This window comes from Ammodytes marinus (assembly GCF_949987685.1).
Source record: "Ammodytes marinus genome assembly, chromosome: 4".
In the NCBI taxonomy this organism is placed as follows: Eukaryota; Metazoa; Chordata; class Actinopteri; order Uranoscopiformes; family Ammodytidae; genus Ammodytes; species Ammodytes marinus.
In genome coordinates, this window is record NC_137233.1 from 11,557,597 (window position 1) to 11,577,895 (window position 20,299).

The 20,299-nt window shown below is 42.6% G+C and overlaps 1 protein-coding gene across 1 annotated transcript in view; it reads left to right on the forward strand.

Annotated features, from left to right (window-relative positions):
* anks1ab (ankyrin repeat and sterile alpha motif domain containing 1Ab) overlaps positions 1-20,299 on the forward strand; it is a gene marked incomplete at its 5' end in the record, with an annotated part of 45,197 nt that overhangs the window by 13,009 nt on the left and 11,889 nt on the right. Inside the window, 4 exons of the mRNA XM_080025931.1 lie at positions 1,118-1,190; positions 7,426-7,541; positions 18,472-18,570; positions 18,943-19,089. Coding sequence (XP_079882057.1) covers positions 1,118-1,190; positions 7,426-7,541; positions 18,472-18,570; positions 18,943-19,089 — 435 coding nt within the window. The remainder of the gene's footprint in view (positions 1-1,117; positions 1,191-7,425; positions 7,542-18,471; positions 18,571-18,942; positions 19,090-20,299) is intronic.

Here is a 20,299-nt window from a genome sequence, read left to right on the forward strand (position 1 = left end):
AGATATGAGAGATATGTTCCTTACATGTCCTGCTTGTATTGTTAACAGCACTTGATGACACACTGCATTTAGCGCATGAGTTACTGTTCAGTAATTGAGCAAAGATAAACAAAGGTAAACAACCTCGAAATGAATTTAGTTGTTTCTGGAAAGTCAGCAAATACATAAATAAACATTTGCGGCACTAAGCCCCAAAACAACTCTGCTCCGAGTGACTCTGTAATCTCCTGCATGCAGCATTGTGCTGGCTCACTTAACCTTGCGGTAAACTGTTTCCTAATTCTGTGCTTCAGCTGCAATAATACAAGTCTGGGTAGGGCAATCAAATACTCACCAAGAAACAGTCTGCAACATATATCTGGAGTGTCAAGTTTGGACTTTGCTGCTGGAGAATAAGGCCTCAATAATTTGGAATTTCAAAAACTTCTGGAAATTATAATTCACCTCATCTCCCCCCTGTGTTTCTGCTGAGTGGAGGGTTAGTCAATGAATTGCTGTCCCTGTTGGAGTGCTGCTTGTAATCCATCATGGCAGGGCAGCCCGCCTTCTTCCCAATACTCCCAGCAGCAACAGTAGCAGCAGTAGCATCTCTGTCCTATAGCTCCTCAGCCAGTGCTACTCCTTCATTGCTCCTGCTTTGTAATTGGTTTGATTGTGGTGGGATGAATGAGGTTAAGATGATATGAGTTGTATATGATGGAACAGAGGGCACAACTCACTGCAAGTTAAAAAGTGGGGTCAGCGATTCTGGAGAAAGCATGTTGTCAAAATCCCTTTTTGTCAAAATCAGTGTGAACATCTCCTAATGTTCAGCTACCTGTCAGTATTTGTGGGTGTGCTGAAAAAAAAATCCAGTGTTGATAGACATTCTAGGCTCTGTAAACAAAGGGTATTACAAATACCGTAATTACACCGTAGCTAGAAGGGCCACCATAGTTTATTGCATGCTTTGAATTAATTTAAAATGTTGATATGTATGTATGTTGAAATAATTTCAGTGTACTGTAATGTATTGAACTTTTATTCATTTGGTGTTGTTGCCATTTCAATCAAAAGCAAAGGAGATTTTTTTTTTAAACATTTTGTATGTCTTTTCATGCTTGTTTTTCTTCAACAGATTGAGAAGATCATGAACTTGATCGGAGCTGGTATTGAAACGTCCAAAAACAAACAGCCCACACCAACATCAGGTAATGCTTCTCCACCTGCAGCAGATTTCTGTTCTTGATATTTGACTATGTGGTGTGTTGTTTATTGTTTGGGTAATGCAAAATGACAACTGGGTCTGGGGGATCGGGTGATTCTCATTCATTAACCTTTTATCAAGCTCTTAATTGCCCTTGGTGCTGCATTGATCACAATCCCTATAGGTTTGATTGGATGGGAATTATACACTGAAACTGGTAACATTTTGTTTAGAGCTTTACTAAGAGCTTGACTTCAGAATTCCACCACACCTTCAGAGAGGATGGAGTTGACGTCTGTCGTAAGTCACTGAGATTCAGGCTGACATTTGTTTGGCACGTCATTGTCGTTATTTGTTACCAACAATGTTTCTACTTTATGGGGAATCTAATTCTAAATTCCGCTCACTGTCATATTTCTCTTTTCTGGAGTTACTATATATCTCAATAAGGCTTGAATTGATAGTACGCTTCATCAAGTGTCCTTCAGGCGATGCAGAGGGAGAAAGCCAGCTGGCGTCAGCTCAGTTTGTTTGGAGAACACTCCCGAGCTGCTACAGAGCAAACCTACCTCCATTAGATACTATGCCATGAGGTGGTTTCATCATACGGTATTGTATAACAGCTTCCCTGGGTCTGCACAGAGCAGCCTCTTCAAAGCCTTGTCCAATTTCTTAAGATAACATTTTCATTAGTTATGCGCAGTGTGTCGCATGGATTAACAATCTGCTGACCACAGTGAGGTGCGTCACCGCCCCAGCTGAAGGAAAGGACGGATCAAGTCAAATGTAGTTGTGATAAAAGGAGAGAAAGAAAAAAAATTGTACTAAATAATTTTACTGCTGCACCAGCATTTAACCCTTCATGAGTCAGTGTGCCATCAGGTAATGATATTACTTCTTCCCGTCAGACCATCACAAAGGCTTAGTGTGCAGTTTGACCAATGCAGCCAATTTAAGGAAATGCAGAGTAAAGAAAACATTAAGGATTATTACTCACTTAATCCTATTTCTTCTTGATTTAATATTAAAGGGGAACTGTGGATGAGTGATAGGAAAAAGGTTGATTTATTTTAGCCTTAAGATAACTTTGTTACATTAAATGAATCCCATATACGTATCTTATATTTTAAAATTATAACCTTTGTGGATAACACTTTACAATAAGGGTACATTAATAAACTGTTAGTTAATGCCTAGTTAAGGCATACTAAACATTAACTCATCATTAACTAACCGTTAATAAATGCTTAGGTAATGCTTAACAAGCATTAATTAAGCATTAACAACTATGCATAGTTAATGCCTAAACAAACATCAACTTACCGTAAATAACTAAGCATTTGCAGTTAGTTACTGCTTAACAAGTTCAAAGTAACCATTAACAAAGCATTCATTAATAGTTAATTAATGTACCCTTATTGTAAGGTCTTACCCTTTATTAAGGTATATCATGTTTCTGTTTGACCTTAAACCATATGACAATTGTTATAAAATGATTGGTATTTGTTAGTGTTATTTTTAGGCCAAAAGGAGACACACATAAGCCAAGCAATCCTATAAGCAAAGCTGGTTCCCATTGCAGCGTTAATTCCACCTTCTGCGCGCCCGAGCATTCTTATATTAATTGCTATCCCAACAATTTAGTCCTGAGGTGATTCTACATTACATAAGAGCAAAGATGTTGTTTGTTTGTTTTTCTAGGTGTGTGCTATTTATAGGTGTCGTCTGAAGAACGGCATGCGGAAAGTGTCCCAGATTCAGCTGAGTCATGCAGATGTTGCTCGGATTTTGATCGGAGATTGTGCACACGTAGTTGCAGAGGTTGCGAGGATGGTTTTGTTTTCTTGCTGTTTTTGTCGCTTAGTAAGGAGGTCATATTTCTTTTTATGCAATGTCATGAAAGGGGAGCAAACAGGTAGCCTTCAGAGTCATCCCCCACCGAGGGAGAGAGAGAGAGAAACGGGGAGGTTGGGAGAAAGAGATCACTCCTAATTCCACCTTTATCTTCTAACTGTGTCGGAACTTGGAAAAACCTTATCCTCCATCTCTGTTTTATGTGTATTTCCCCCTTTCATATCAGAAGTCAAGGATGGCAAATTCATCCTAAAAGGAATAGATGTCTGAACATCAGATTTATGTGGCAACCAAAACACCAGCCCTGCAATTCTCTCAAGGATGATATTGTTTGTGTTGTGCGCCCATAACTAGTGCCTCAATTGTGTGCTAAGAAGAGAGCACTGTGTAAATTAGCTTAAAAAGAGAGTGAGAGAGAGAGAGAGAGAGAGAGCTCAGCTAACAGCACACAGGAAGGCATCGTTTCGGTTTGTGTACAGGCACACTTTGACATTCAAAGCAAAAAGAAGTCCGCCTTCAGTTTCCCTGAATTAATTCAGCTTTTCAGCTCATTTTTCTCCAGCGCTTGGATGTGTTGACAAGGAGCTAGTGCTTTTCTCCCAAGCTTCTGATAAAGAGGCACACCTTCTTTATCTAGGCACATCCTATACCTATATACTCTGCCGTAAATAGGTGTTTTGGGGGCGCTCCTAGGTCTATCCAAGTCTAGACCTATCGCAGGGCTCCAACAGCACTGAATCTGACTTGGGTATATTTGATAGCTTTGCCTGCTCAACAGACAGTGACCCAGTTCCCCCCCATGGATGAGCGATGGATACTCTCTTAGTCAGTAATTAGGTCCCACTACTACTGTGGGAGGTGCCGCACTATAGTCCCCAAATGAATGGAAGTAATAGGATGGGGTGCCTGGCCTGGTATTTTCTAACAGTCTTTGGATGTGGGGTTGTGAGAGCTGACTTTTTGGTTGGTGAGGCTGCTGAGGTAGTGAGAGTACAGAGGGATGAGCGGCTGTGGGATCTCGTAGTGAATCATAATTAGTCCGCTTCAATCCCTCTTACTTCCTATTACCACCTTATCTCGCCCATATGTTTCATCAGCCTCCTTCCTTTATTAGCCTTATTCTTTATCTGCCTCCTGCTCTCCCGTTCTCTCTCTCTCTCTCCCTCTCACGCTCCCTCCATCATTTTTTTCCCCCTACGGGCAGAGCCAACCTGACAGCGGCTTCTTCTCCTGTTAACGAATAATGTGTGAGTCCGGATGCGGAATGACTGACACGGTAACGAAGGCCCCGACGAATTGGCCTTTTACCTGACCGTTAGTGCCAGAGCAACTGGGGGTGAAGGGGGGCGGGTGGGGGTGTGTAAGGGCAGCCAATTACGGAAGAGGTTCAATCAATAGCCCTTCACTTTGCCCTCCCTCGTTTTTTTTGGCCCGGCTTCTTTTTTACTGACTGGCTGACTAACATGTGAGGTGATTGCAAACAGCTTGAAAGTGTATACTGCATACGGTAATTACGCCCTGCCTGCAGCTGTACCCAGATAACACCGGTGATGGACACAGTAAGCAACCCTATGTGGTGGGCGTTGGAGTCTACCGCTCCCTGTGTTGTAGACTATATGGCAATCCTTTTGAAGTCAAACAGTCACACTTCCTTTTCAAATTGTATATCATCTCACTTGTGATCCCAGTATTTTCCCCCATGTAGGTAGTCTCTGTTGTGCTCTAAAAAAAATGCGTTGATGTGACATGAGCATATGGATGTTACGAAATGGAGTTTGCCTCTTTTCTGTCATGCTGACTGGATGAGACGGGGAGCAGACATGACAAGAGAGAAAGCGTGCCTCTTGTCTTTCTTCTCTTCTCCCATTCTCCCTCCCCTGTACTAACGCATTAGGAGACTTCTGCTGACTTGAATCAATGCTGTCCTATCATCAAAGTAAGATGCAAATGAATTAAAACCATCTCCTCATAAGCAAGGGCGTGGCGTGGCTCCTGCAGTGGAGGATCGATTCTATTCCATCCCTTTACATAGTCTAGTCGTTCTTTTTTGCAGAAAGGACTGAGATTTTGGGCTCTGACTGTGAGTGCTTGTTCCTCTGCCACTGATGGTGTAGTGGTGTCCTTTCTATACTGGTAAGATCAGAGTGCCTGTGTGTGTGCAATTCTAATCAGTGCAGTGGAGGGAGAGATGTGGGGTTAGGTTAGGTAGGGAGACAGACAGACAGACAGAGTATGTGTGCCTTTTTTTATGAGAAAGAAGGGGGGAAAGGGGTAGAGAGACAGACGATGAAAACAGGTAGAAAGAGTGTGTGTGAGTGTGTTTGAGAATGAGAGACTGAGTGAGGGAGAGGGAAAGCCAGAAATGGGAGTGAGAGAGAGAGAGAGAGACAGAGGGAGGGGAATTGATATAGCGGGAGAGTGAGGGCGAGAGAGAGAGAGAGAGAGAGAGGTGGTTACGTGGAGCGGCACCCCACTTCATCAGGCAGCATACGGCAGCCCCTGCAGTGCGATCACACAGTGTGGGAAATGGGGCTATGAGATCGAGAGCGAGAGAAGGCAAGGCAGAAGAGAAAGAAAGCAGAGAAAGACGAGAGGAGGAGGAGAGGGAGAGGGAGAGGGAGAGGGAGGGAGAGTTAAAAAAGAAGAGCTTGAAGGATTTGCTTGGATGAGAAAGGTTTGAGGGGGGGGGGGTTGGTGAAGGAGGAGATGATCTGTCCTGGATATAGTAGGGACGTGTTGGATTAATTTCTGTGGTGGTCTCCTGTGTAGAAGAAGAAGAAGTCAGGACGTCATGCCCTGTGTGTGAGCAGCGGCAAGGGGTTAGCGTGTGTGTGTGTGTGAGCGTGTTTGTGTGTGTGTAAAAGTGTGTGTGTGTGTTAGTGTGAGTCGGGAGCAGCTGCTGTGTGACTGCATGTCTCAGACGAGCAGGGGATGCAGCAAAGCCCTGCTGCCCTGAGCACCGAGGCTGCTGCTGCTAGCTGCTGCCGTATACCCAGCCAGAAGAACCAGGTGGCTCTGCTTTATATACAGTCTATGGTTGGGAGTGGAGTGGAGGGTAGGGGGGAGCTTGCCTCAGGAAAGGAAGCCAGCTTAACCCGCACTGTGGTCCTCGCACTGCTCCTTCAGCTTCAAGAGTCAAGAGGCTCACCTGCCATCTGTTGGATCTGAACCTGGATTTTTAGACTTGCTCCGAGATGATGACGAGTATCACGGTATCTGGCGTGTGAATGCTGGGTAGCACAGGGAGCACTGGCATCCAACAAGGACACAGAGCCTTTTTTTCCCTCAACACTGGCAAGACAGCTTTACCTGGAGCTTTGCCAAGGAACCTATATTTGGATTTGATTATGAATTGAGGAGTTTGGAATCAGCAGCACACTGTGGACAAATCCAAAGCCAACGTTTCTTTGTTAATTTTTTTTAAATGTAGAGTTTTACAATACGTCTACCTGACCGTGCTCCGGAGTAAAGAGGAGGAATTGTTTTAATAAGGACATTTGCATTCCTTGATCAGAAAAGAAATAACACGTTTTTACCTCAACAGTACTTTAGAATGCTGCTACCTTCATTGTATGAGCCAAGTCCTAGCTCTCAAAGAGGTTGACCAATGAAGCCATGGGACTCAGCCAGAGCGTTACAAGTATGTGGTGAAAAAAAACCCTGACCGGTTTATTTTTGGGGGAACTGAATATTTCTGTGTTTGCACCCTGATGGAGTCCTTACAGATTTTACAGAAGGGAAAAAAAATTATGGGGATAGTTTTAGTATAATAATAATGTGATGTATGAAAATGTCTTGACTTAGCGATACAAATTTCCACTTTCCCTCGGCCTGAACATGTTTAAGCCTCTCGACTTGTAGAGTTCAGTATAATCATGTTGTTGGACTAGCTATAGTCACTTGTGTTTTCTTTTATTTATTTACACTCGCTCATCTGTTCACTAAAGGAATGTTTAGTGAACCACCCCGTTTGTTGGAAGATGCCGTAGTGGCTCAGCCCAACATAACTAACTATAGCGAGCTTCAGATGGGCTTCCTTCCCTGCACTACCTCCCTCCTCAGTCAGTCACACTAACACCCCAGTAGGTGTGTATTATCCTATATAGTCAGTTCCCCCCTTTGAGCTGGGGGACCTGCACCACTTCCTACCCTCTCCTCCCTTTCCCCCCTGTTGTTTGAGTTAGCTGGGCCCCCTTGCCTTTACCTTGGGAGCCCCACACCCCCGGCCTGGACCCTGTCTCCCCCCCACCTCGCCGGGTGCTGCTGCACTCGGCTCTGCCTCTGCTGGCCGAGGATGATGTGGCAATGCCATGTGTCGTCCTCCGAGTGCCGCTGCTACCGGCTGAACGGCTTCTCCCTGCTGAAGCGCTTCCCTCTCTCGGCAGATGGGGCCTGTGGTAAAGCCCTGGACCAGCCGGTTGGAGAGTGGCTGGAGCATGTGGGCCTGCCGCAGTACGAGAGCAAGTTCCTGCTCAATGGCTTCGACGACCTACGATTCATGGTGAGTCACCTGCAACGAACAGCACGTCATCCGATGGGAGGGAGGGGGTCGCTTCCACTTTAAATCACTCTCGTCTCCTCTCTCTCACCGTGTCGACCTCGCTGCATTTGTCTTTTTGTGTCACCTCTTTCTGCTCCCTTCACCTGACTCTTTCCTCTTTCCCACTCACTCATTCTCTTTCTTGCCCCTCTCTCCTTTAATAACTCCTCTTCACCTCCGTGCAATGCATGACCCTGCTGAAGATTTATGACCCCCCCTACACTAAATCCCTGTAAAGAATATGGGCTGTCACCCATGGCAAGACAAATGACCACCCAAATCCCATTAATTTTTCTTCCCTCCCAGCACTCCCAATCATGCTATCTCGTATAGCCTACTGTAGAATTGTAAAAGCCATCTCCTCTCTCCCACTAAATTTAATTGAATGCACAGCCACTGGAACTTGACCCCCGTGTAGATAAACCCGGACAAACAGTCCTCAATCTGAACGCACTGTTGTGTACCGGGGTGAGATTGGTTTCATATTCGACATTCGTCTATTTTCCGGGGTTGTAACTGTAATAGCGTCACGAAAACAACACAAATTTCCTCCAGAATGGTATTATTATGTACAGAAGACTAAGACTGACATTTCACAGGCTCGACCAACTCACCAAAATCAGCGAGTCTCGCGAAAGATCAAAGAAACCGCGCCGAATATAGTGTTTAGTGCCACACGGCAGCGGACTGCTTAGGGACCGTCGCAAAAGTGCAACGTCTTTTTTCTATTCTTAATAACTCACTGGAAATTCATCCTATCAACACCAAACCACTTCTGTTGTGTTTATGAACTCATTTTGTAGTTACCACAACCCTTTGTTTTAAAGAAAAGCCTTTGATTTTTTTTTTAAAGGGAAAATTATTCAGTGTGTATATTGCATGGATATTTAAGGCAATTTTTTCAATAGCTCACAGTTTTTTATAGCTATCAACACCAAACCAACTCTGATGTGTTCAAGAACTCACTGTGGAGTTCCCACAGCCCTTAATTTTCAAGAAAAAACTTTTAATTTTTTTTTGAAAGGCAAAATAAGTCACATCATATATTTAATCCATATTTAAGGCTCTTTTTTCAATAGCTCACTGGTTGTTATAGCTATCAACACCAAACCAACTCTGGTGTGTTTATGGACTCACTGTGGAGTTCCCACAGCCCTTAATTTTCAAGAAAAAACTTTAAAAATGTTTTGAAAGGCAAAAGAAGTCAGATCATATATTTAATCCATATTTAAGGCTCTTTTTTTTCAATAGCTCACTGGTTGTTATAGCTATCAACACCAAACCAACTCTGGTGTATTCATGGACTCACTGTGGAGTTCCCACAGCCCTTAATTTTCAAGAAAAAACTTTAAAAAAAATGTTTTGAAAGGCAAAATAAGTCACATCATATATTTAATCCATATTTAAGGCTCTTTTTTCAATAGCTCACTGGTTGTTATAGCTAGCAACACCAAACCAACTCTGGTGTGTTTATGGACTCACTGTGGAGTTACCACAGCCCTTAATTTTCAAGAAAAAACTTTAAAAATGTTTTGAAAGGCAAAAGAAGTCAGATCATATATTTAATCCATATTTAAGGCTCTTTTTTTTCAATAGCTCACTGGTTGTTATAGCTATCAACACCAAACCAACTCTGGTGTGTTCATGGACTCACTGTGGAGTTCCCACATTCCTTAATTTTCAAGAAAAAACTTTTAATTTTTTTTTGAAAGGCAAAATAAGTCACATCATATATTTAATCCATATTTAAGGCTCTTTTTTCAATAGCTCACTGGTTGTTATAGCTAGCAACACCAAACCAACTCTGGTGTGTTTATGGACTCACTGTGGAGTTCCCACAGCCCTTAATTTTCAAGAAAAAACTTTATTTTTTTTTTGAAAGGCAAAAGAAGTCAGATCATATATTTAATCCATATTTAAGGCTCTTTTTTCAATAGCTCACTGGTTTTTATAGTTATCGACACCAAACCAACTCTGATGTGTTCATGAACTCACTGTGGAGTTCCCACCCTTTATTTTCAAGAAAAACCTTTTCAATTTTTTTTAAAGGTAAAAGTAGTCAGTGCGTATATTGGGTTCATATATAGGCTTTTATTTTTGTAATAGCTCCCTTGTTTTAGTAGATATCAACACCAAACTGCTTCTGATGTGTTCACAAAGTCATTGTAGAGTTCCCACAACCTTTTATTTAAAATAAAACATTTCAATTATTTTAAATGCATAAGTAGTCAGTGCATACTGTATATTGCATTCATCTTTAAGGCCTTTATTTTGTAATAGCTCACTGGTAATTATAGATATCAACACCAAACCACATTTGATGTGTTCATTAACTCATTGTGGAGTTCCCACAGCCCTTTATTTTCAAGAAAAACCTTTAAAAAATGTAAGGCATCAGTAGTCAGTGCATATTTTGCATTCATATGTAAGGCTTTTATTTTTGTAAATTTGATTCTTACTTAAGGTGTTTATTTTTTAATGACTCACTTGTATTTCAACATTTCAGCACCAAACCACTTATTGTGTGTTAATTGACTTTATTTCATTTGCACACATTCATTAAAATATACAACAATACATCATAAAATGTTATGGTTTGTCCTGTTGCGTGTTGGTGAGTCTCGTCTTCTGTGTTACCCATGTTACCTGTCTTTTGCCTTTTTGCCCTTTGCCTTTTGGCCGTCCTGAGTTTTTTTTGTATTTTTTGTGGAGCAATAAATTACCTTTTTTCTTTTTAACGTCTGCGTTTGGGTCCTACTTGCCTGCCTGCCTACCTCACCATAACAGAATGCACAGACCAAAATTGGACCCAGCAGACACTCTTTTTTGCCGTGAGTTGGAGGACATGCTATTTTTTATTATCAGTGCCATGGACGTCTGGGAGAACATTCTGTAATGAGAAAGTTAAGCAATAGTGATACGTTAATAGTAGCATTAGATTTTATTTAATCATACAGCAAGGATCTCCGCGGAGAGGCCACTAATCCAAAACACAGGGAATGTGTTTGCAAGAGTGAACCCCGTTTCGTAGGAGAGAGGGATATTTAAGCACATTGCTTCAGGCAGGCAGACAGACTAATTGTACATAACTTAACCATAGGAGGAGTTTAGCATAGGACAATAGAACAGAGAGTAATTGTGCATAAATTAACCATAGGCGTGGCTGTCCATGCGATACTCTCAACCACACCCATAAGTCCATACAAACAATGGCCAAGTAAGCATTCTAATGCCTCGTTTCCACCGAGTAGAGCGGGTCGGATCGGAGCGGCTCAGAGCGGGACAGCTCACTTTTAAGAATCTTGGTGTTGTTTCCACCGCGGATCCTACCCTTACTGGTGGGGCGGAGTTTAGGCTGGACTGCGATAGCCGCCGCCAGAATGTGGGTTAAACTATCGGGCTGTGGAACAACTGTGGTCAAGCCAGCGGTCTCTCGTTTTTGCTTGGTCAAACCAGCCGTTTCTTTATTTATTCCCCCCGTGTTGTGAGCACAGAGACGGCTCGGTGCAAGTTGCAACTGATAGAGACAGTGAGAGAACAGCGCTGGCTGCGGCAGCTACGTGACATCGTAGCAGTGGGACACAGTGTAGCCAACTGATTCTTTTAATGACGAGGAAAAACACCACACAATAAACAGTGCTGCGCTCACATTTTCGCCAAAACACACTGACTCTCTTCACTCTAGCCGAGGTGACTACACAAGGCGGAAATGATTCTTTCGACCAACTGTGGTCAAGCCAGCGGTCTCTCGTTTTTGCTCGGTCAAACCAGCCGCTTTTTTATTTATTCCCCCCGTGTTGTTGTGAGCGTGTATTTACTACTATCTAGGCTATGGCGTAAACACACAGAGACGGCTGAGCAAACAGTGCTGGCTGCGGCAGCTACGTGACTAGCAGTGGGACACAGTGTAACCAACTGATTAATTTATTGACGAGGAAAAACACCACACAATAAACAGTGCTCTGCTCACATTTTCGCCAAAACACAATACCCTCTTCACTCTTGCTGAGATGATTACACATGGCGGAAATGATTCTTTCGGCCAATCAAATGACGGCAGTGTGTAGCGCCGCCTTCTCATGAATTTTCAGACCGCTTTCAGGCGGCCAGTACCCCTACGGAGGAGTACTGAGATCGGGAGCGGCTCAGAGCGGTTAGGTGCGCTTAAACCGTACCCTACCCAACTTTTGGCAAATGAAAAGCCAAACTACCCGGACCGAACCGCTCCGATCCGACCCGCTCTACTCGGTGGAAACGAGGCATAACATCTGAGTCCAGAGATATATATATCATATGCAATATTTCCCACTACAATTCCCAGTAGGAAGGAGCAGGGGCATGTGCTGGGGCGTACATACAAGACTGTCGCTGCTAAGCCCGAGTTGGAGGACGCCTTACCCGAGTGGGCAGTCGAGCTTCTCAACCCCACCGTTTTTTGGCCTGAGAGCTACATGCCACTGCCACCGGACTTTTGCGACCGTCCCAAGCCTCCACGCTCCAGCCTCCAGCCACTGCCTCCGGTTTCCTGCTTCCAGCCACAGCCCCCGGGCCCCAGCTACCAGCCTCCTCCTGCCTTAAGGACTATCAGAGTGGGGGTGGTGAGTTTGGATTACCAGCAGTTTCCACAATGCTCTCCAGCTCCCGAGTTGTCTCCGGCCTCCAGCAGCAAGCTTCAGCCTCCGGCCTCCAGCAACAAGCTCCAGCAGCAAGCTCCAGCCCCAGGCTTCCAGCAGAAAGCTCCAGCCCCAGGCTTCCAGCAACAAGCTCCAGCCCCAGGCTTCCAGCAACAAGCTTCAGGTCCCGGGCCCCAGCAACCAGCACGCTAGACACCTGCCCCAGCACGCTAGCCACTAGCACGCTAGCACTGTCTAGTTCCTGAGCCCACTCCACGTTATCGTGAGGGGGCCCACCCTCCGGGCCTGCCAGGGGAGGCTTGCTGTCTTCGCCTTCCAGAGGGGGACCGGCCGCTTCGCCTTCCTGAGGGGGATCGCCCCCTGCTCCTGCCCGAGGGGGACCATCCTTCGCTCCTGCCCGAGGGGGACCGCCCTTCGCTCCTGCCCGAGGGGCCCAGCCCCCTGTTCCTGCCTGAGGGGTCTCGCCCCCTGCTCAAGGGGCCCAGCCCCCTGTTCCTGCCTGAGAGGTCTTACCCCCTGCTCGAGGGATCTTGCCCCCTGTTCCTGTCTGAGGGGGACCGCCCGTCGCTCCTGTCTGAGGGGGACCGCCCTTCGCTCCTGCCTGAGGGGGACCGCCCTCTGCCCTGCCTTCCTCCGGGGGCCTGCCTTCACCGTGGCCGGCCGCCTGAGTGGTTCTGCCTTCGCCGGTCTCCTGCGGAGGTCCGTCCTCGTCAATGCCGGCTACCTGTGGGCCTTCGCCGATGCCGGCTACCTGTGGGTCGTCGCCGCCGGCCTCCAGAAGGGTTCCATCGTCCTCTTCCTGGCCGAGGCCGGCCTCCAGAAATTAAATATATGATCGGACTCCTTTTGCCTTTAACTTTTTTTTAAAAGTTTTTTCTTGAAAATTAAGGGCTGTGGGAACTCCACAGTGAGTCCACGAACACACCAGAGTTGGTTTGGTGTTGATAGCTATAACAACCAGTGAGCTATTGAAAAAAAAGAGCCTTAAATATGGATTAAATATATGATCTGACTTCTTTTGCCTTTCAAAACATTTTTAAAGTTTTTTCTTGAAAATTAAGGGCTGTGGGAACTCCACAGTGAGTCCATGAATACACCAGAGTTGGTTTGGTGTTGATAGCTATAACAACCAGTGAGCTATTGAAAAAAAAGAGCCTTAAATATGGATTAAATATATGATCTGACTTCTTTTGCCTTTCAAAACATTTTTAAAGTTTTTTCTTGAAAATTAAGGGCTGTGGGAACTCCACAGTGAGTCCATAAACACACCAGAGTTGGTTTGGTGTTGCTAGCTATAACAACCAGTGAGCTATTGAAAAAAGAGCCTTAAATATGGATTAAATATATGATGTGACTTATTTTGCCTTTCAAAAAAAAATTAAAAGTTTTTTCTTGAAAATTAAGGGCTGTGGGAACTCCACAGTGAGTCCATGAATACACCAGAGTTGGTTTGGTGTTGATAGCTATAACAACCAGTGAGCTATTGAAAAAAAAGAGCCTTAAATATGGATTAAATATATGATCTGACTTCTTTTGCCTTTCAAAACATTTTTAAAGTTTTTTCTTGAAAATTAAGGGCTGTGGGAACTCCACAGTGAGTCCATAAACACACCAGAGTTGGTTTGGTGTTGATAGCTATAACAACCAGTGAGCTATTGAAAAAAGAGCCTTAAATATGGATTAAATATATGATGTGACTTATTTTGCCTTTCAAAAAAAAATTAAAAGTTTTTTCTTGAAAATTAAGGGCTGTGGGAACTCCACAGTGAGTTCTTGAACACATCAGAGTTGGTTTGGTGTTGATAGCTATAAAAAACTGTGAGCTATTGAAAAAATTGCCTTAAATATCCATGCAATATACACACTGAATAATTTTCCCTTTTAAAAAAAAAATCAAAGGCTTTTCTTTAAAACAAAGGGTTGTGGTAACTACAAAATGAGTTCATAAACACAACAGAAGTGGTTTGGTGTTGATAGGATGAATTTCCAGTGAGTTATTAAGAATAGAAAAAAGACGTTGCACTTTTGCGACGGTCCCTAAGCAGTCCGCTGCCGTGTGGCACTAAACACTATATTCGGCGCGGTTTCTTTGATCTTTCGCGAGACTCGCTGATTTTGGTGAGTTGGTCGAGCCTGTGAAATGTCAGTCTTAGTCTTCTGTACATAATAATACCATTCTGGAGGAAATTTGTGTTGTTTTCGTGACGCTATTACAGTTACAACCCCGGAAAATAGACGAATGTCGAATATGAAACCAATTTCACCACGCCCTGTTGTGTGTCCTAAAAACACCTTGCATGGTTGCTCATCAGATCCTCACTAAATCCTCTACCCGTTACGCTCTGCTTGCAATGACTGCACACTGTATGTTCACACTGCAACAGAGCATGCTCTAATTCTTTATTTATATATTGTGTCAAGCCCATATTCTTTTAGGTTTGAATTAAACATGTTTGCATGCAGACATTTTAGTTACTTGGAAGTAAATGATCAAACGCCACAGGATTTGTCCACTCTGCTGATTTTAAAAAAACATGATGAGATAGCATTGACAGCTTTGGCATGAATGTTTTGCATTATTTAAAAGCCTCTGTCAGATGACATGTGGATAAATCAATTTAACTGTCAAGACTAAAAGTGTTATCATGTTTCCCGTAAAGAACATAACAAAGAAACCTGAATGATATTGCATTTGATTTGACCATCATTGTATAAAACTCTACATTACGTTTTCAATCCTCCGGTCATGTTACTCTGACAAAATATGACTGTACACTGTACATAACTAGGCCCACAGGGGAAAGACAGGCATTGCTCATAACACAGAGCTGCTTTACCACTATAGGCTACTATAGCCTATATGTGTTACATCAGTTTGTCACAGCTGGGCTCACTTAAGTGAAAGCAGCAGGCTCAGAGGTAAAGTGGTTGAATTCACAAAGTGTCTCAGTTAAGGACCACTCTTCCCTCATCTGTTTTTTTCTTTCTGGCATGAGATTACAACATAATGGGAGTCTTTATGAACATGTGATCCCTCCTACTACGAGCTGTACAAGCTCTAGGCTCAGATTTGTATCTGTTAATGAGATAACAACAAGCCTGAAGGAGTAGAATGTGAGGTTATAATATACAGTAGGGGTGTGTGGGATATGGATTAGAGCAGATGAATCGTCCTGACTGATTAATCAGCCAATGTTAGTTTATTGCAGATATATTGGTGTTGTTTATATGTCGCACAAGAAGAAGATTGTCAAGTCAACTGTAAAATGTTCTACTGAGTACATTTCCTGGCCATGGCTTAAAATAATTGACACATTTAAAGTGTGTTTAGGCTACACAATGTCTTGTAAACAGACATAAGGGGGGGTTTCAGGAAATAAGGGGAGATACGTAGATGGTATGTGCATGGTATGCAACATATATAGGTCCCAGGCTGGAATTGAATCAATAATGATCCATACATGATAAATGGTCTGTATTCTACCACTATACCTCCTTGACGCCCAAGGATTCTTATCATAAATATGCGTTCATGGTATTGATTATGAAACATATTTTTATTGTGCATCTTAAATCCCAAATATCAACCAGCCTCAAAAATCAGTTGGGCTTTGATATGGAAAACATCTTGCATCACTGTGTGAAAAATAATTGTTGCAATAATTATATGTATCATTAACCGAGGAACAGTTTATTGATACAATACAATTAAATCAATTAATTAATTAATTACATATTTAGTCCATTTATGACCTTAACAAATACAATTCCGCTTTCATTAAATTGATGGAAGAAATCCAATATTGCAATAAATCAGTCCTTTACATTGATTAGCAGAATTGCACAGCAGCATAATACAGCTAGTGATGTTACAGAAAATGCCAGCTGAGTATTAAATGATGGTCATACATTTCTATCATCTCATAGTGTAAAGAATTATATCACCAACACTAGTGTAGAGATATCAACACAGTACTTAAAAAGAAAACATAGAAAACGTATTGTCTTAATGAGTTGGAAGATTGATCAAGAAATCGTCCGGGAATTAATGTGATGAGGACAATGGGTCAACAATGGGTTATTAGTAGATAAATCATTAGCTTCACAATGCAAATTACCCTTGGATATTTACGAAGATGTGGAGGTCGCAAACAAGGGAAAGGTCAGAGTAGATCTCGCTGACATTGTGAATGTTTAACATTGTGCCCTTTAAGATTCTGCCCGACTTGCTATAGCTGTGATCAATCCAACTGAACTTAAACATCAGAATGTGTTTGTGTGATAAATTGTCCTTCACAAATATTCACAAAATGTCTGAAAAAAAAAAGTATGCTTCGTTGCTCTGATGTCCAAACTGTGAGGCAGATTGACTGGAGTGAAAAATCTTACATTGCATCTTTCCTGCATTAATATTGCATCAGCTTCTGTTCCCAACTCTTTCGCTAGCGTTATAATGTAAAACTGAACATGCATATTGGAACACAGAAATTAAATATGGAGTCAGCAATTTTGGATAACTACTATTGTCAAAATAACTTTTTGTCTAAATCAGTGAATGTCTTCTCACGATCCGCTACTTGTCCGTACTGAGTGTACGCTGAAAAAAAATCTGGTGTTTATACACAGCCTAGGCTATGTAAAACGGGCATATAAGCAACGGGTCTGTAAACATAGTTTGCCACAGTAGCTAGAAACACACCCATTTACAGAGCCTTGGCTGTGTATACACAATTTCTTTCAGCGCGCGCACACATTAAGTACAGGTCGCCGATCATGAAGAGATATTCACAGATTTTGACAAAATTGCTGACTCCACCTTTAAATTGACTTTCTTTGCCAGATTATTGTTATGCCTGACTCCTGCAAAAAGGAACACACTCTAGATTCTAAACAATTCCTTTGAGGTGCAGAGCAATAGAGCAATTCTAATTCACTGTTGCATTAACCGAGTGCATTTAGAGAGATGAAGGACTTCTTCCATGGCTACATCTGTAAATCGTGTCAGATTAAAATCAAACTACCATAGCTCATGAGATATGTAAGAACTGAACCATACATTCTCGTCACATGTTTCAAATGCAGCATGAAATAATAAGTTTGCCAGGTCTCCCGAGGCATCATCAAACCCTCAAATTGTGTTAATAAAAAGTATGGGGAATCTATTTCGGGCCTCCCTTACATCCCCGTTTCATTTGTGACCTTTTATTCTTGCGATCAGTGAGTCATCTCCAAACTACACCCTGGTACAGTCCTGTGGATACTGTTGCACTGTGCTCTGAAACCAATCCAGTAAAAAGCAGTTAGAGTAAAGACTACAGAGCATTTTAACATTCTTGGCCAGAGAGAGAATCAATCTGCTGCTGTCCACGGTGGGAAAAAAACGCTTAGCTCCACATTTTCAAGGTTCTCCTTGTATCTTTATTCTATTCAGCCTATACACTGGAATAAGATGACAAAGCATCTAGAGGGCTCCAGACATGAACAGCTACATGACATAGACAAGAATCTGCTTTTCATTCAAGATTTCAGGAGGTGGAAAACCATTATTGTTCATTGTTTCTATGTCCTCAATGAAGCAATTGTTTAAAAAATGTAGTGAAACATGATTGTTGTTTAGATTCCTCTAATGGAACACAGCAGCAAAGACCTTGTAAATGCCGCTGCAGTTATGATGAAGGCTTTGTTCCCTCTGAGTCGCACCAGATCAGATTGATTACTCTTGGCATGCACAATTTATTTGACTTCATTGTCCTCCCACTCTGCTGTTACTGCTTGTGTCAAAGATGTGCATACTCTGCGTGTGTGTTCATCTCTATATGTGTTGAGTGTGTATTTGCACCGTTGCAATTTTCCCTGGTAGTAACAGTGTAGAACAGGTGATGATACTTTTATAGACCTATGTTTTTTAATAAGGCCATTTGTCATTAACTGTATATTGTCTTAAATGTGTAAATAACATAAGTATGTATTTAAGAGACAATTAAGTTAAATTTAAAATAATTAAAAATAGAATAAAGTATAATGTTTTTTTTCATGTACTGTACCAATTGTATATCCATATTGTGTCTGTGCATGTGTATGTTCTTGTGTGTATGTGATTATTTGTTTGCATGCGTGTGTGTGTGTGTGTGTGTGTGTGTGTGTGTGTGTGTGTGTGTGTGTGTGTGTGTGTGTGTGTGTGTGTGTGTGTGTGTGTGTGTGCCTGTGTGTGTGAATGTGTTTATTTGTGTGTGTCACATGCGTTTGTCAACATGTAGGGAAGTAACGTGATGGAGGACCAGGATCTCAGAGACTTCGGGATCACTGACCCAGGACACAGAAAGAAAATCCTTCATGCGGCACGCGGCTTGCCCAAGGTACCTATAACATCATAACTTAACCTTGGCACTGAGGAATGACAAGTGTCTGTCAATAAAAAAAATGGTAGCAAATTTCACAGAAATTCACCTAATGGTGAATTATAGCCATGGGGGGCTCTTGTGGTGTAGTGGTTAGAGCGCCCGCAAATAGAGGCTCATTCCTCAGAAGCAGCAGACCACAGGTTCAAATCCAGCCCGTGATCGTTCTATGCAAAATGCCAAAGAAAAAAAAAAAAAAAAAAAAAATTATAGCCACAACTGGAAAACGAGAATAGTATATGTTCATTCTTAATTCATGTCCCTATTTCTCAGAATAAAGAGTTACAGTACTTGCCCCCTTACATGTGTCCTTCCCTGCATGCCCTGTAGGTAAAAGCTCTGGGCTGTGATGGCAGCACGTCTCTCGTCTCCTGGCTGGATGGCCTCGGCCTGCACGAATATCTGCCCAACTTTCTTTCGAGTGGCTACCGCACATTGGAGTGTGTAAAGAACCTGTGGGAGCTGGAGATTGTCAACGTAAGAGAAGCCATCCGTAACATTTATTCAGTGCACTTTGGATTTTTCCGTCTGTCAGATACTAGGTGAGCATGAAATTTGTCAGTGTTCATTTACGCTCTGACAAAGATCCACGAGTGTTGATGGACTCATGTCTTTCTGGATGACTTCTCACTGAAGGGTCTCCTCGTGCACAAAGTTGACCTTGGTTTATGGATCGTGTTGGAAGGTTAAAAGAAGCACTTTAAAATGCAATGCTGAAATGACAGAGAAGTGCTCGATGATAAAGGCATTTACTTAATAATGAAAAGCAGAAACATCACAGATTAAATGGTAGTCTAACCTAACTGGCAAGATACAATGTAAATGAAGGAACAATATTGTGACTGGGAACTATATATTTTGTTTTAATCTTGATGGAAATAGTGAAACATATAATGATAATCTAAAACTGAAAAAGCCTGAGTAATTAACTTGGGGGTACAACTTGGGGAAGATACAGAGAAACACATGGACCAATTTGGTTGCACAACATGTGTGCTGGTGCTTTGTTGATAAGCAATCACGGGTAGCAGCTCGACAGTGGATACATACGCTTGTTTACCGCGATCATATTTTCCACACGTATCACTGCATTATCATGTGTGTTTTGGTTGTGATACAAATACAGACAGTGGTGGTAGAATGGCAGGAACCAGCAACTGCAACAGTAGCAGCAGCAGCGGGAGGAGGAATGCAGCAGCCAAACGTACTGTATATGCAGTGTGTGAGAGATGGTGTCCAGCTGATTGCGATGCAGTCCAGCAAGATGGGTGTGCTAGCCAGGCATATTACTTTCAGTGTGCAGAGTAGCAGAACTGCCTCTGAGCATTTTGGCTGAACTCACTCTGCCCATTACAATTCCTACAGCCTCAGCATCTTAAAGCGAAACGTATCAACCATCAATTTGATCTATGTGCTGGTTTACATTTCCATATAATCCTGTGGGTTTTTATGACTATTTATTTTTCACTTCTTTCACACACCTGCTGCTTACTGCTCTTCCTGGGATTCTGCACATGACAATAATGAAAACGACACCAGAAATCCAGAGGACAGACCAGTTGTCTCTCCCTGAATAAAATATTGAAGCCTTCAAAAAAAGAAGCATACGAGCCTGGCTATGAAATATTTTGTACCAGCGACGTAATTGCAAATGTAACATTAATCAGACGACATCCACCTTTACTGG